We start from the raw sequence: 13,130 nt of genomic DNA, 5'->3' as shown, positions 1-13,130 counted from the left end.
ACACGGTCTTCCCTATCAGAAATGCGGTACTCACGATGCTCGCTTGTGACATCGTAGTCTTCAACTCCGGTTCAATGTACCAAAGCTGCATTGTCTGCCCCAGTATTGTCGGCGAGGCGGTCTTCCGGACCAGCGTGTAAACGCGTACGAGTCTGCTTTGCACCGCTGACGGGATGAACGTGTCACGTACTTAGGAAGGGTCTTTACCGGGCTTAGGTGCCCACGCAGCCATAAAAGTCCGCGAGCGGTCGGAGTGGAGGCGCAGAACTTCTGCGGACATGAGCTTCTCCCAGAGAATTCCGACTAATACATACGCTTGGGGACTTCCCGTGCTTTAATATTAGTGCGAAGCATGACGAAGCCGCAGTGGCAGAATGCATCGCGGGTGTACCTGTGGGCTGCACCTTTCGGGGGACACGATGGCCACGACGGCGACCTACTCACTGTATCAAACCTAATGGGGAATCGAAGACACCGCCAGAAGGCGCATAGTATGTCTCCGGGTCGTTACCCAATTGGACACGATGAGCGTAGACCGCAAAGCGTTCGAGGAAGCTCAGCTTCCATTCGAGTTGGGTTTTACGGAGCATGAGACCAGTCAGCGGTTGGTGGCTGCTCAAGGTTCAAGGATATGGGTTGACCAGGAGCAAGCTCGAAGAGCAGAGTGAGAAAGGGTGCTGCGCGACACTGGCCACCAAGCTGCTGGGCCATGGCAAGAGGTCGTCAAAGGACTCCGAGGAGCCCGCGTAAGGGCAGACCTATCGTGAGAGAGGCTGACTCAGCGTCTCACCCTGACAATATCTTCGCGGGCGCCCAGATTTTTTGGTTTGCTCTCTCCTGACCACCACCTCGTCCAGCATTCAGTCATCCCGTCTCTCGGCGCCGCGACGCGTTCACCGCCTGCTCTGAGGCTTGTCTGTTGCACGCTGAAGTCTTCCCCATCATTACGGCAGCCCTGTGAGCAATAGAATATCGTCGTTGAGCGTTTGAACCTTCGATTCCCGGAACTCTACCGGTGACTCCAGCTTTTGGTGGTCGCCCTACCTAAGACCCCCGCCTGCTCATTATAGCCTTCCGTTGTCCAGGTACCCGGCTGTGTCTGCCACTCTCACCGCCCGCCGCATGCTAGAAGAGCAGCTTCGCGCCGCTCAAGACCCACGTACCAAGTCAAGGCCCTTCGCACGTTCCTATGTGATGTGTCTGTTACGGTCGTGGAAGATGGACGCGGTTCGAACCGTCTGCCGTTCGGCTTCGTCATGAAGTTGAGTGGATCACAGAGGTTCGGATTCGCCTCGTCTCAGTAGAGTTGAGCTCAGCTCCTGCCTTCGTGGCATTTTTCGTTGCTGTGCTCGTAGTTTTGGGACATACATTATCTTGGTACGTAGTATTTGATCTTCACTGTTGACTACTGTTCCAAGGTCACCACGTATTTCCTTTCATTGTGCTTGTCTACCTATCGAAATCGAAATTGAGCGACATTCACCAGTTCATTGACGTGGATCTTCAAATATTGCGAAAGTTATCTCTTGCGATGGCGAAGGAGAGGTGGCTATCCGTTCTCAGGCTTGATGCAGCTTGATGCTTCATTGTCAACTGCATACCCCGACGAGGTACTTGATCGTGTCTACCAGGTCTGCGGCCGAGCGGATATTATCGACGGTCTGACACGATATGGTAAGTTGGAAATGAGCGCTAGCCTTGATTGACAAGATTGCAGTCGTTCGCCCGGCACTAGTGACCAACTTTGGATGTGGTATTGTCTCTTCTTTCGTTCGTGGACGAAGTCGCTGTAGGTGACCGGTGAAGCCTTGGCCCTATTCAAATCGCCAGATCGACAAATTCGCCATGACATATAGAGGTCTCCGCGCCGGGAAATCTCGAAGCTTTGGCGTTATATGGTGCGTCGCAGATCATATCCTCTGACTATACTCGGTCAGTCTACTAACTCAACCAGTCTACTAGAACGTATCACCTGCAAGGAGCGCAGTCCCTGCAGACAACAAGGTTTTCTACCACGATGTTGGCACGATGGACGCGGACACGTCAAGACTGGTCGGCATGTTTACTGTTCACCTGGTAAGGCAAATTGAGCTCGGGCTGGAGACCACCCTCCTACTACATCCTCAGCCCCAAAATTGCGTATCTCCTAGTGGTCCTAGGTTCATTCGTCGCAGGACGATTATGCACTCTGCAGCTGGCACCTCGTCTCACCTCGGCTCGCTGCCTTCAGCAACGATCCCACGGTCAATCAAATCAACACGAGACATCACCTTTGTCGCAGGAAGGCCGCGCTTCCTCGGCCGCGACTTGAATGTGAGTGAACGAGCACTGTTTCGCAAATTGACACAGCGCTATGTACACCCTTGCGCCGCGCGCACACATGAGTCCGGTGGCTCCCCGCTCCGACAAGTTCCAACGCGCCAACCGGCTGGCATGGTCCGAAATGGAGGACAAGCACGAGAAGAGAGCTCCCTCCACACGCTTTCCCTAACAGCAACATGCCCGCTGCCGATGATTCTAGCTCGCCGCCGTTGCCATCAACAGTGAGGACAATATCTGCAACAATGTATAAATACTGTCAGACATTGTTGCTCGTAGCGATGACGGGTGAGTGCTGCTACATGCCGACTGACTAGAACATCGCATACATAAGTACAAGTCGACGAACATCATGCACCCGCGACCTACTCAACAGTTCGTCTGTACAGTTCACTTTGCGATGCCGGTGAGGTCTGCAATGTCCTTAGGGGAGAGAGAATCAGAAAGCTGCAGAATCATTTCTTTCTGAGATGGATGGATGTAGCGTCGGTTGCCCATGGTACTCGCGCGAGAGGAGGAAATGAGAGGAAATGCAACTCAGGCAGCAGGAGGTCGTCACGGTGTTCTACTTAGCGCCGGCCGCGCCACCTGAGCACCACCAGACTCATGTGTGCGCGCGGCGCAAGGGTGTCTATCGTTTTTCTATTTGCTGTCATACCACTCGCAGCACGATCATTGACAAAGGAGTAAACACCATGGAATGGACTTAACGTAACAAGGAAGTCCGTTCGTGAAATCGCATGTCCAGTTCCACAATACTAAGCAGTGTACAAGTGGAGGTTAACTTGTGCGTACAGAATCACACCCACCTTTTATGCATGCACACATAGAGGTTGGATCAGTATTGAACGTCGTATTCTGTGCAAGATCATCAGTGCACGCAGAAGCCATACGTATGTGGAACACACGAACCGCTGAATGGTCGACTAGAATCGCAACGGGTAGACCGTAGATGCGCAGCAATTCGTTCCCCCTTGGCTGCATCGAGCACCTTCACGGATCTTGAGTTCGACGTGCCTTCGAAACGCCACCAGCGCAGGTCCAGAGGTAGTATGCCCTCCAGGCTGTGTTCCGGTTCCAGGAAGTTGTATCTCCAAGGCGACTCGCCTTCGGGGCTCAGGTCGAGAGAGAGGTAGGAGAGCGTAGGTGCTGTGTCTCGCACGGAGACGGGGAACGCACGGTATATCGGGTCCTCAAAGGAAGGAACATCCAAGTCAAACGCGCCAGTTGCGCCGGCTTTGTATTCCCACTGCGACTCGCGCCGTAGAGGACAGCGGATTTCCAGGCATACGATGCGGCTTAGCTCGGCGATCTGCCAGGACTTGGTGATCTGACTGAATTTCCCCTATGATAGTGCGCTGCAGTAAGTCCAGATGCCTATTTCTTTTCAGCAACGCGCACTCACCCACCACTTAGCTATGTAGTTTTGCTCCGCACGTGTCATACGAACATATGTCGAAAAGGTACACGCACTGCGGACAACCCGGATTGTGCGAGGCGCTTACATAGGCCTAACATTGCAAGGGCGTGTATATTAGTAAGCCATCAAGTGAACTTCCCTAACATGGGAAGTACATTCTAGAACATGGCACGATTTCGGAACATAGGAAGAACATAACACTTACATTCCCGATTCTAGGAACATTCAAAATGTTAGGCCGAACAAAGGAATCCCATTCCCTATGTTAGGAGCTCCGACTTAGAGCCGTAAAAATATACACGCCTTTCAATGTAAGTACCATGTGAGCGCTTCGCACAACGCGGTTTGTCCGCAGTGACGGCCAGATATCGGAGACGCTCCGAGCTCCGGATGAGTTGTTTCCAGAAATCGTGGTTGAGGGTTGAGTCCATCCGCACTACCAGTGCGACGGGCTGAAAGTTCGTCACTGCTGCGATGGCGGCTAGGCCAATTGAATAATCATTGAATTGGCGCGAGTGCTCGACCACCAACTCCAACAGATGTACACCAGTCACATTGCGCCATTTTGCCAATGAAAAGCCCGGACCGCGAATGTATTCCAGTGCTGCCCACTGAATCGTCGGTATAGGTTGTCCACGACGGACAGGGGGAGAATACTCGAGCCTGATGTCGAGGCTGCGAGTACCAGGGAATATCCGCGCTAGATCAGCTAGCTCGGATTGATTCGCTGGATCCATTGCTGCAAGGTGTACCACACTCGTGATACGGAGCTGCGAACCCAGTTCAAGTTTTGCGCCAACTGGTAAGGCCTGTCGGTTCGCTGGCCCCCGCCGCCGAGGTGCCTTGAAAACGAGCTTGCGAGGCGTGGATTGCATTCCGTTGATCAATCTCGAAGCGTTTGGTCCAACGACCTGCAGCTCTAACTCCGTCAGGTGGGTCATGGAAGATAAGACGTCGACCAGCCGAGTCTGGTACTCCATCCAGTACTCGGCACAGTCCAGAGCGAATATGCGAAGGCATGTAGCGCCTTGCAGTAGCCTGGTTAGCAGACCACCTCCTTCCGCATAGGTCTCCGCAGTACGACTGGTGTTGATGGCCTCTGGTGCTGGTACGATGTAGCAATGAATCCTCAGTTCATGGATAGCGGTCCGGCGATGTCGCATGTTATCCAGCATGTAGGTGCAGAACTTGACGACTCGGGGAAACGAGCGCAGGGTGACGGAGTGTAGCGCGCGATGGGTGGCAACGTCGTGAATTGCGCGGGTCGTATACGAGAGTTGATGTGCGTCTGCGCAGCTCAGGAAGGAGACGAGGATGGCGAGGACATCGTCATTGAGTGCGAGGAGGTTCGTCGGCATGGCTACCAGGCTACTCGTGGATGCGATGCGGGCTCTGTATTGTGATACCTGGTAATGGGATAGCTTAGGTGAGGTGTACGATACGTGTTTACAAGCAGAAACTCACTTGCGAGGCCTTCCGTTCGCAACGTACCTGCGACCCGCTAGGGTTAGTATGAAGGATTTATGAAGCCGGGGTCTGACCTGGAAAGCACGAACACCGCAGCTTAAGTGTGAGGTAAACCGTAAGAGCGGCAACGAAACCTTATAACACGGCGCCCCGACGAGTCGGAAGGGATGCAAAATACCACATGAGGTTGTTGCGCGGTGCTCTCAGACATGAAAAGTACCACACGACTGTAGGTACGGCTCGCATTATTTAAGCCAGCTCTCATCTGGGGTATGTCATTCAAACTGCGAGGACTGCCAGTCACAGCACAGCGCTTCAAGCTTCAAGTACCACCTTCGGCAAACCACAGCTGTACCCGGGCCCTTGAGGCGTGCCGTGCTCGCATTCGATATCTGCGGGCTTTCCGTGCCGGCAAGGCTGTCTCGAATGCGAAATAAGAACCTGTAGTATGAATCTGCCATTCATTTCATCCAACCTGAGTATCGAGCGTCCAAGGCGTATCGCTTCGAGGCCGAAGCCACTACATCGTAATCACCACAATGCACGGGACAGGTTCCTGGTAGCTCCATGGGCTACTCCAATCAAGAGTCGAGTCGAGTCGTCCTCATCGCGGTCCACATACGGGGGTTCGAAGTTAAGCAGTGAGTGGCGTTCCTACTCAGAAGTGCCTCGTTGATGTCAGTCTATCTCGGTATCCAGAGGGTCGTATACGCGGCAGACGAGGTGGCATGAGGTGCGGAGAGCGAGCTGCCCTACGGGAATACAATCGGGCCACAGAGTTTGCAGGCCCGCTCCGGATTCTTGCGATCGGAAGGGTCCACGGCATACTAGTCTTCCTTCAGAATGGAACGTCGCACTCTGCTGAGATTTGTTAGTGAGACAGCTGCCTTGTTATGGAGCCAACTAACCTCGGAAGGTTTCTCATAGTCATAACGGGTCGAGCGGAGATACGCGGCGATCTGTTCTCCCCTCGCCGCATCGAGTGGTTTCACTGATCGAGGTGAGCCTTAAAACACCACCAGCGCAGGTCCGAAGATATCCCGACATCTCGGCTCTCTTGTGGATCGAGGAAGTCACATCTCGAGGGCAGGTCGTCGCGCGGGCTCATGTCCAGAGAAAGGTATTGCAGCGCAGGAGCCGCATCTCGTACGGATGCTGAGAATGTGTCGTAGATCGATTTGTCGAAGGAAGGGGCATCTTCGTTCACGGATGTCTTGCTGTTGCCTGCCTCCACATCCTCTTCGGTGTCCGCTTCGGCTTGCCGTAGGGAACAGCGGATCTCCAAACAAATGACACCGCTAGTAGCGATGGCCAAGTGGACGTTGGCCTAATAGACAACCGCCTCAGTAATCCAGCGCATGGGGCCTGCGAAAGGGTGCATATATGTACTCACCCACCACTTGGCGAGGTCATCGCCACATGTCTCATAGGAGCGTATATCGGAGAGTGCAACTGCCAAATAACGGAGACGACCCGAACTTTCGAGCAAACGAGTCCAAAAGGAATTGGAGCCGAGTGTTGACCTTGAGTCGAGGGGCATTGCGAGTGCGACCGGGTGAACATTGGCGATTGCTGCGAGAATCGATGTTCGAGTCGAGAACATCTGGAGAGAGTAGGAGGTAACGTATGATCGGCGGCCTCCCGCTGCAAGGGCCCGAGACTCGCAGACCATCTCGAACAGATGTATGCGGGTTGAATTCCTCCAGTGGGCGAAGGAGGAGCCGGGGCCGCGAACGCGCTCGAGTGTTGGCCACTCGACCGTTGGGATAGGTTGTCCACGCGCTAAATTCTGATCCTTCAGACTGATATCGAGGCTGCGAGTACCAGGGAAGGCCCGCGCGAGCGCCGCTAGTTCGGGTACATTTGGTGTATCCGTCGCCACGAGGTATTTCACGGTCGACAGGCGTAGTTTTGGGTCTAGTTGAAGCTTGTCGCCATCGTGGAGGGCCTGTTGGTACTCTCGCCGTCGGGGTAAGGTGAACACAAGCTTGCGAGGCGTCGATTGCAACTCGTTGAAGCATTTCGATGCAAACGGACCGACAACCTGCAGCTCTATCTCCGTCAGATGTCTCAAAGAGGAAACGACATCGACTAGGCGAGGGTTGTATTCCATCAGGTGCTCGGCAGAGTGCATAACAAACACGCGTAGACGGGTGGCCTCTTGCAACAGGTTGACAAGCAGCGCGGACCTTTCACCACGACTTCTCTGGCCCAGCTTCTCTTGCCCGCATCTTCAAGCGGAGGGACCAAACAATGCATCCTGAATTCGCGGAGAGCAACCAGACGATGCCGTTTCCGATTGAGCATGTACGTGCAGAACTTGACGACATTCCCGAAACAGGCCAAAGTGACGGACTGCAGAGCGCGGTTGGTGGCGATGAGGTGTATCCTTCGGGCTACCAGCGAGAGCCGACGTGCATCCGGGGGGTCAAGGTAGGATACGAGGATGGTGAGGACATCGTCGTTCAACGTGAGGAGGCTCGCAGGCATTGCCGCCAAATCACAGGCCTGCCTATATCGCCGCATCAAACATTACGGCAAGGTCGAGGATCCCAACAAATATCACTTACGTATAAGGTAGTCGAAGGCCGCAGCCAAGTAGAGGCGGCGGGCTGAAGTCGCTGAATAGGGGACTATGGGGGAGCGCCTCTGGGAGCGTCGACTTGGAGTCCACCTCGACTTTCCTGTAGTCGGTTGTGTACACTCTTTCCTTATCAAGCATTCCATGCCTCTCACCGCCGACATCCTCTCCCGCCAACTCGAAGAACTCAACCTCCTCAAACACTCCCTCCTCCCAGGCGAAGAGCTCGTCTCTGTACCTCCTCAGAAGGCCCCGACCGCTGGGCCGAGCTCCTAAAAGTCTACCCAGAGAATGCCGATTCAATAGAGATCGCGCACGTCCTGCCGCTTGCCCACCTCCAGATCCGCGCGAGCGGTACCGACGTTTGGTTCGAAATAAGATTGGGTGAGGATTACGAAGGCCGTGGGGATCCGGACCATGCGCGATTCACCGTGTCGGTCAAGGGCGAGACACTCGCTCGAAAGGAGCATGAAGCCTGGCAGACGCTCGTGAAGGAGAAAATAGAGGAGGTGCAGGACAGTGAGTGCGTTCCTCATTTCTGCACGACTGGCGCAAAGAGCTGACATCCCTGACCACGACGTTAGATATCCCGTGTACGAGCTAGTCTCGGCGCACCTTCTCCCCCGCTTACACGAAGATACCAACTCTCCATCTCCGGGAGACGACGAGGACCAGCCCCCGTCCCAGGTACCCTCGCAGTCCCGCTATCACGCGCTCTTCACCTCCCACCACCTCGTCTCGCCGACAAAGCGGCGATCACTCCAGCAATGGTCCGCCTCCCTCTCGCTCACCGGCTTCGCGAAGGTCGGCCATCCGGGCGTGATTTACTGCGAGGGCGAGCAAGCACAGGTCGAAGAGTTCGTCACAAACGTCAAGGCGATGCAGTGGCTCGCATTACGGCTGCGTTTCATCGAGCCCTTATCGGAGGAGTTTGTGGGTGCGCAGAGCCCGGACGCTCAGGGGAGACGATGGATGGAGTTTGAGAAGGTAGGTGGGGTGGTGGAAGAGATGCGGAGGCTTGGAAGGGAGAAGTACGTCGTAGAGATGGGCATAGGCAGTGCCGTACAAACATAGGCGCGAAGTGAATACATGATGAGTTCTTACCTCGCGCACAACATTCCCTTACGTCCACGACCGAACGGTCCATGGAATCACCAAGAAGCTCAGCACAAGATGCCCGACACTAGCAATATACTACTACATGCATGAACAGCGACAACGACAGCGCAATAAGAACGCGATAAACACAGAAGGGGACCGACTTGATTTTGAGGCCTTGGGGACCGGGGTGTGACGACCGCGGCCAAAGGAACGCCAGGAAGTCGACGTCGTTGCTCAGTAGCGCCTATCGTCGTAGCGGCGGTCGTAGTCGCGGCCTCCGCCGTAGCCTCCTCGGTCGTAGTCGCGGTATCCTCCGCCGCCGCCGCCGCCGCCACCGCCGCCGCCTCCTCCGCCGCGGTACTCGTCACGCATGCCGCCGCCGCCACCGCGGTAATCGTCCTCGTGGCGGCGGCGGGGGTAGCGGTCGTCCGGACGGGAGTAGCGGCTGTCATACGGGCGGGGATCGTACGGCCTTTCATCTGCAGCGTTGTCAGCTAGACTATTAGATAGTTGGACGCCACGGTCGACAAATTGAACGTACTCTCATGACGCTTCGGCGGTCCATAGTACCTCCCGGGCGTCGGGGTCCTAGCACGTGCTCTGCGAGCCTGCGGGGAAAGAATAACTTTAGAAGGCATTGCGAGAGCCTTTGCATAGACAATACGCTACCCTCTCCACTGTCATATTCTTGCCCATAAGATCAGTAGCATTAAGCGCAGTAATGGCGGCATCCGCCTCTTCGACCGACTCCATGGTCACGAACCCAAATCCGCGCGACTCACGCGTATGAGGATCATACATGACCTGGGCCTTTTTGACCTGCATAGCACAGTTGGCACAGAACTACGTCACAGGAAATTTGTTAACCACTTACCCGACCAACCTTCGTAAAGGCCGCCTCGAGATCGCGGGTGTCGACCTTGTGGCTCAGACCCGAAATGTGCAAGTTGTTGCCTGGGTTCTGGCCGGGTTCGGCGCGCCCACTGCGTCAATCAGCATCTAGGGAACGGACTGCTCAAATAACTGTCAACTCACTTCCGGTCATCGCCGCGGGCGCCCGGGCTTCTGCTCCGACTGGACCTCCTGGGCGGGTCCATGCCTCCGCGGGAAGGAGAGCGGCCGCTTCCGTTGGCCCAGTGCTGGTCGTCGGCGGCGCTGAGTCCAGTGCCGTTGCCCATAGTGACATCCTGCGTGGGGATGCTGATACCGCCGACGTTGCTCGGAGGTGCCATGTCTTGAGACTGCCAGGCTGAGAGAGGGAGGTGGGTGGAAAAGTCAGGGTCGGTCGGTTGGTGAAGGAAGCGAATCCGGGCGGCCGGCGAGCGAGCGACATGACGAGGACGGGACCATATGGTGACAAAGGGGACTGATGCGCGCACAGAGACGGGAGCAAAGAACACTCAGCGTGTCGGGGACGGCCTGACGCGTCGGTGGCGCGGAAGAAAAGCGGCCTATGGACCATGCCAGCCTTCAGCCCACAGAGGACCATGTGAGTCAAAGGTGTGGGCGCCGTCGAAGGACGACCTCTGTGGGCTGAAGGCTGCTGCGAGACAGGCGGGGGCGACGTGGCGTCACGGGTATTTACAGGTAGGTACAGCGGAGGCGAAAGACATGCTGGGGTGGACGATGCGGGGACAGTGGGGGACGTTGCTCGTCGTCCTCGAGGCGGCCTTGGTTGATGTTGAAAACGTACCGTCATCCATTGCTGCGAGCGTTGCTGGGGCTTTTGCGGTGGGTGGTGCGAAGAAAGTGGCGGTGAGAGCGAAGCCGCTCGCGTAGACGCCCTTATGTCGCCCTCGGCCCAAACACAACCACACTCCCCGCCACCTGCCCCGCCGTCTATATTTACCTGGTAGCCGGTGCGGGGTGCGCTGTGGGCATGTAAACAAGCGTTCTGTAGTGCGTCGTGTGCGAATGTAGGCTGCGGACAATGCACCTGGCGGAGAGGAGAGGCAGCGGAGGCGGGGACCGGAGTGAACCGGTTCGGCTGGGCGGATCCAGGCTCACGCACCGAGCCGGGGCGCGAGCTGTCGCGACCTCAAGCTGGCGCATTTTCGTCCGACCATCCCCGCCAGCGTTGCTCCTCGTCCTACCACCACCGTCTCCGCGTCCTCGTCGCCATGCGTGCTCAGCTGGTCGCCTCTCTCCTCCGTGCCCGCCCCGCACCGGTCGTCCGCCGCGTTGCGCCCACCTTTGTCCGCTACAGCAGCACCCACCACGAGGAGACTTTCGAGTCCTTTACGGAGCGCTACGTCACCTTCTTCCAGCAGGCTCAGGATCTCTTTGAGGTCCAGCGCGGGCTCAACAACTGCTTCGCGCACGATCTCGTCCCCGCGCCCTCCGTCATTGAGGCCGCGCTCCGCGCGACCCGCCGCGTGAATGACTACGCGACTGCGGTCCGCATCTTCGAGGGCATCCAGGAGAAGGTGGAGAACAAGCAGCAGTACCAGGCGTACCTGGAGGAGCTTAAGCCCGTAAGGGAGGAACTTGGTCAGTCAACGCTCTGCTGTCTGTCGTCATGACCGCACTAACCTGTTACGGTACAGGTATCAACGTCAGGGAAGAGCTATACCACTCATGAAAGGAGCAACGTCTTTAGATTGTGTGTGCGTCTGGTTGAGCTTCCTTCAGAGAACGCTCGCGACTGACACCAACACAGCCAGTCCTGCTCACATGCAAAGACAATCCTTCCGGCAGCATATTGTTATGATACATGGGCGCAAGTCCTCGAGCTCTGTAATCCGTACATTGCTAGTCGCCGCCGCTCTCCCATGTCTCGTGTCTCGGACCTCTGTATCTGCATGAGAGGTTGAATCTTTCGCTGTCGGCCGTCAGACTGGCGGACAACGTCAGGGAAGCGTAGACGGTACAACGCTTGTCCATTTGGCAGAGTGCTCTGCACACATTTCAATACGTATGCAACCACTAGGGCTATGTCGCATCCTGAGATCTGTGGTCGCTGTCTCAGTATCTACACACAGTCACGACCGTCCACTGAACATCCAGAAGCTGATCCGGAACGGACGCGCCTTTCCACGTGCCAAATATGACATTAATCCTATCTGAGGTGCTATTGTGAATGCTACACCGCGTCTGTCGACTTTGCTTGATTACAGCCACTATACCCTGTCTCCCCCGGGCCTAAGCTTGAAGGTCAACGAACGTACAGCAGTCTACACGCATCTATCATGGCAGACGGAGCGTCCAACAGTACGTGCGCATGGGTGTCTCAGTACACTCCTGTTCAACGACCGGTTCGGGGTATACAGATGAACGGCTGCTCGCTGCAGCGCGCACCGACAATGAGGACCTCCTTCTCGAGGTCTTCGAGGAAGGGAAATTCGACATCAACTACCAAGACGGGTACGTCGCGAGCACCTACCCGCATCGTGCCCACCAGCTAACGCGTAGCCTGCAGACTAGGAACACAGGTACTTGCCGCTCCCCTACCCCCTCAGAATCGCGTAGCTGACGGGAGCCCTCCCCCAAGCCTTACACTACGCGTAAGTATGTACCGCATTCTCTGCTCGGATCCCCCTTGCGGGCGCTCACATCCGTGCTTCCTTCCCCCCACCCTGCGTGGTTTCGCCCTTCACCTCGATCATGGAATCATTTGACCGCGATCGGCTTCAGCGCGTCTCACGTCTCCCTGACCGTGCTCGAGCACATCCTCTCGCACGACGAATGCGACGTCGACCCGGTCAACCGCCTCGAGAAGGCGACCCCGCTGCACCTCGCGATGCGCATAGACGACGAGGACACCCGGGGGAGCGTAGTCGAGAGCTTGTTGGAAGCGGGTGCGGACACGACGTGCGTCTCCTACCCTATCGTCCTGTGCCATCGCGAGCGGAAACGCTGACGTTGAGGGGGATTTGCGGTGTGTAGGATCAAGGACAAGTTTGGGGAGACCGCGTTTGACTTGCTGCGCGAGGACAATCACGTCGATATGGAGATCCGCCAGCTGATGCGGAAAGCTCGGGCGCAGAACAGCATCTCGAATGCTGATATCGCGAATGGTGCGCAGAACCCAATTAGTCCGTTCGTGGGTTCTTACTCATGCCCTTGCAGACGACGACGACGAGCCTGGCTCGGGATCTGGCTCTGGCTCTGAGGACGAAGACTGAGTTCTCGAATTTAGGGTCCAGTCGTCGTGTTGTGTGTGCACTGCAGTGGAAGGAACGAAGCTAACAGCGAACTAATAGCGGGCTGAACAGAGCAGTAGATATATATGTACCAGTTGTA

The 13,130-nt window shown here is 56.2% G+C and overlaps 7 protein-coding genes across 7 annotated transcripts; 3 read left to right on the top strand and 4 right to left on the bottom strand.

Annotated features, from left to right (window-relative positions):
* Positions 1-222: 222 nt before the first annotated feature.
* Positions 223-2,817, bottom strand: B0H18DRAFT_1166701 (uncharacterized protein; the record flags this gene model as incomplete). Its single annotated transcript, XM_048035854.1, has 7 exons — positions 223-758; positions 791-955; positions 1,164-1,187; positions 1,602-1,814; positions 2,381-2,556; positions 2,577-2,632; positions 2,714-2,817. 7 exons carry the CDS (start codon positions 2,815-2,817, stop codon positions 624-626), a joined length of 873 nt encoding a protein of 290 aa, XP_047893689.1. The 3' UTR covers positions 223-623.
* A 153-nt stretch (positions 2,818-2,970) lies between these two features.
* Positions 2,971-5,097, bottom strand: B0H18DRAFT_1104428 (uncharacterized protein; the record flags this gene model as incomplete). The annotated part of the gene is made up of 4 exons (XM_048032611.1): positions 2,971-3,664; positions 3,725-3,791; positions 3,945-3,954; positions 4,059-5,097. The coding sequence occupies 4 exons, from the start codon at positions 5,095-5,097 to the stop codon at positions 3,191-3,193; spliced, it is 1,590 nt and encodes a 529-aa protein (XP_047893688.1). The 3' UTR covers positions 2,971-3,190.
* Positions 5,098-6,194: 1,097 nt separating this feature from the next.
* B0H18DRAFT_1118958 (uncharacterized protein) lies at positions 6,195-7,696 on the bottom strand (the record flags this gene model as incomplete). Its single annotated transcript, XM_048033876.1, has 3 exons — positions 6,195-6,533; positions 6,600-7,297; positions 7,396-7,696. 3 exons carry the CDS (start codon positions 7,694-7,696, stop codon positions 6,195-6,197), a joined length of 1,338 nt encoding a protein of 445 aa, XP_047893687.1.
* Positions 7,697-8,218: 522 nt separating this feature from the next.
* On the top strand, positions 8,219-8,861 carry B0H18DRAFT_876407 (uncharacterized protein; the record flags this gene model as incomplete). Its single annotated transcript, XM_048040488.1, has 2 exons — positions 8,219-8,310; positions 8,372-8,861. Coding segments are annotated over 2 exons (582 nt in total), but the record flags the coding sequence as incomplete, so codon positions are not given.
* A 337-nt stretch (positions 8,862-9,198) lies between these two features.
* B0H18DRAFT_1006189 (uncharacterized protein) lies at positions 9,199-10,748 on the bottom strand. The gene is made up of 4 exons (XM_048028637.1): positions 10,582-10,748; positions 9,924-10,137; positions 9,763-9,871; positions 9,199-9,707 (listed from the first exon to the last, which is right to left on the bottom strand). Exons 1-4 carry the CDS (start codon positions 10,589-10,591, stop codon positions 9,516-9,518), a joined length of 525 nt encoding a protein of 174 aa, XP_047893685.1. The 5' UTR covers positions 10,592-10,748; the 3' UTR covers positions 9,199-9,515.
* Positions 10,749-11,086: 338 nt separating this feature from the next.
* Positions 11,087-11,380, top strand: B0H18DRAFT_822762 (cytochrome c oxidase, subunit VA/VI; the record flags this gene model as incomplete). Its single annotated transcript, XM_048039313.1, has 1 exon — positions 11,087-11,380. A coding segment is annotated over one exon (294 nt), but the record flags the coding sequence as incomplete, so codon positions are not given.
* A 587-nt stretch (positions 11,381-11,967) lies between these two features.
* B0H18DRAFT_342801 (uncharacterized protein) lies at positions 11,968-13,111 on the top strand. Its single transcript, XM_048037667.1, has 6 exons — positions 11,968-12,098; positions 12,158-12,251; positions 12,307-12,319; positions 12,379-12,698; positions 12,774-12,904; positions 12,957-13,111. The coding sequence occupies exons 1-6, from the start codon at positions 12,077-12,079 to the stop codon at positions 13,010-13,012; spliced, it is 636 nt and encodes a 211-aa protein (XP_047893683.1). The 5' UTR covers positions 11,968-12,076; the 3' UTR covers positions 13,013-13,111.
* Positions 13,112-13,130: the final 19 nt, after the last annotated feature.

This window comes from Fomitopsis serialis, assembly GCF_022376445.1.
Source record: "Fomitopsis serialis strain Sig1Antser10 chromosome Unknown B0H18scaffold_31, whole genome shotgun sequence".
Classification (NCBI taxonomy): domain Eukaryota; kingdom Fungi; phylum Basidiomycota; class Agaricomycetes; order Polyporales; family Fomitopsidaceae; genus Fomitopsis; species Fomitopsis serialis.
The sequence above is the reverse complement of the archived record's forward strand: the minus strand, read 5'-3'. Positions and strand labels throughout refer to the sequence as shown.

What these genes read in the sequence shown, in the direction of transcription:
- B0H18DRAFT_1006189 (XM_048028637.1), bottom strand. An exon ending in GCCCGCGGCGATGACCGGAA is followed by an intron (nt 9,872 to 9,923) that starts GTGAGTTGACAG and finishes TGATTGACGCAG; the next exon opens with TGGGCGCGCCGAACCCGGCC. An exon ending in CCTTTACGAAGGTTGGTCGG is followed by an intron (nt 9,708 to 9,762) that starts GTAAGTGGTTAA and finishes TGTGCTATGCAG; the next exon opens with GTCAAAAAGGCCCAGGTCAT.
- B0H18DRAFT_342801 (XM_048037667.1), top strand. Translation starts at nt 12,077, where the DNA reads ATGGCAGACGGAGCGTCCAACA. An exon ending in GGCAGACGGAGCGTCCAACA is followed by an intron (nt 12,099 to 12,157) that starts GTACGTGCGCAT and finishes CGGGGTATACAG; the next exon opens with ATGAACGGCTGCTCGCTGCA. An exon ending in GAATGCTGATATCGCGAATG is followed by an intron (nt 12,905 to 12,956) that starts GTGCGCAGAACC and finishes ATGCCCTTGCAG; the next exon opens with ACGACGACGACGAGCCTGGC.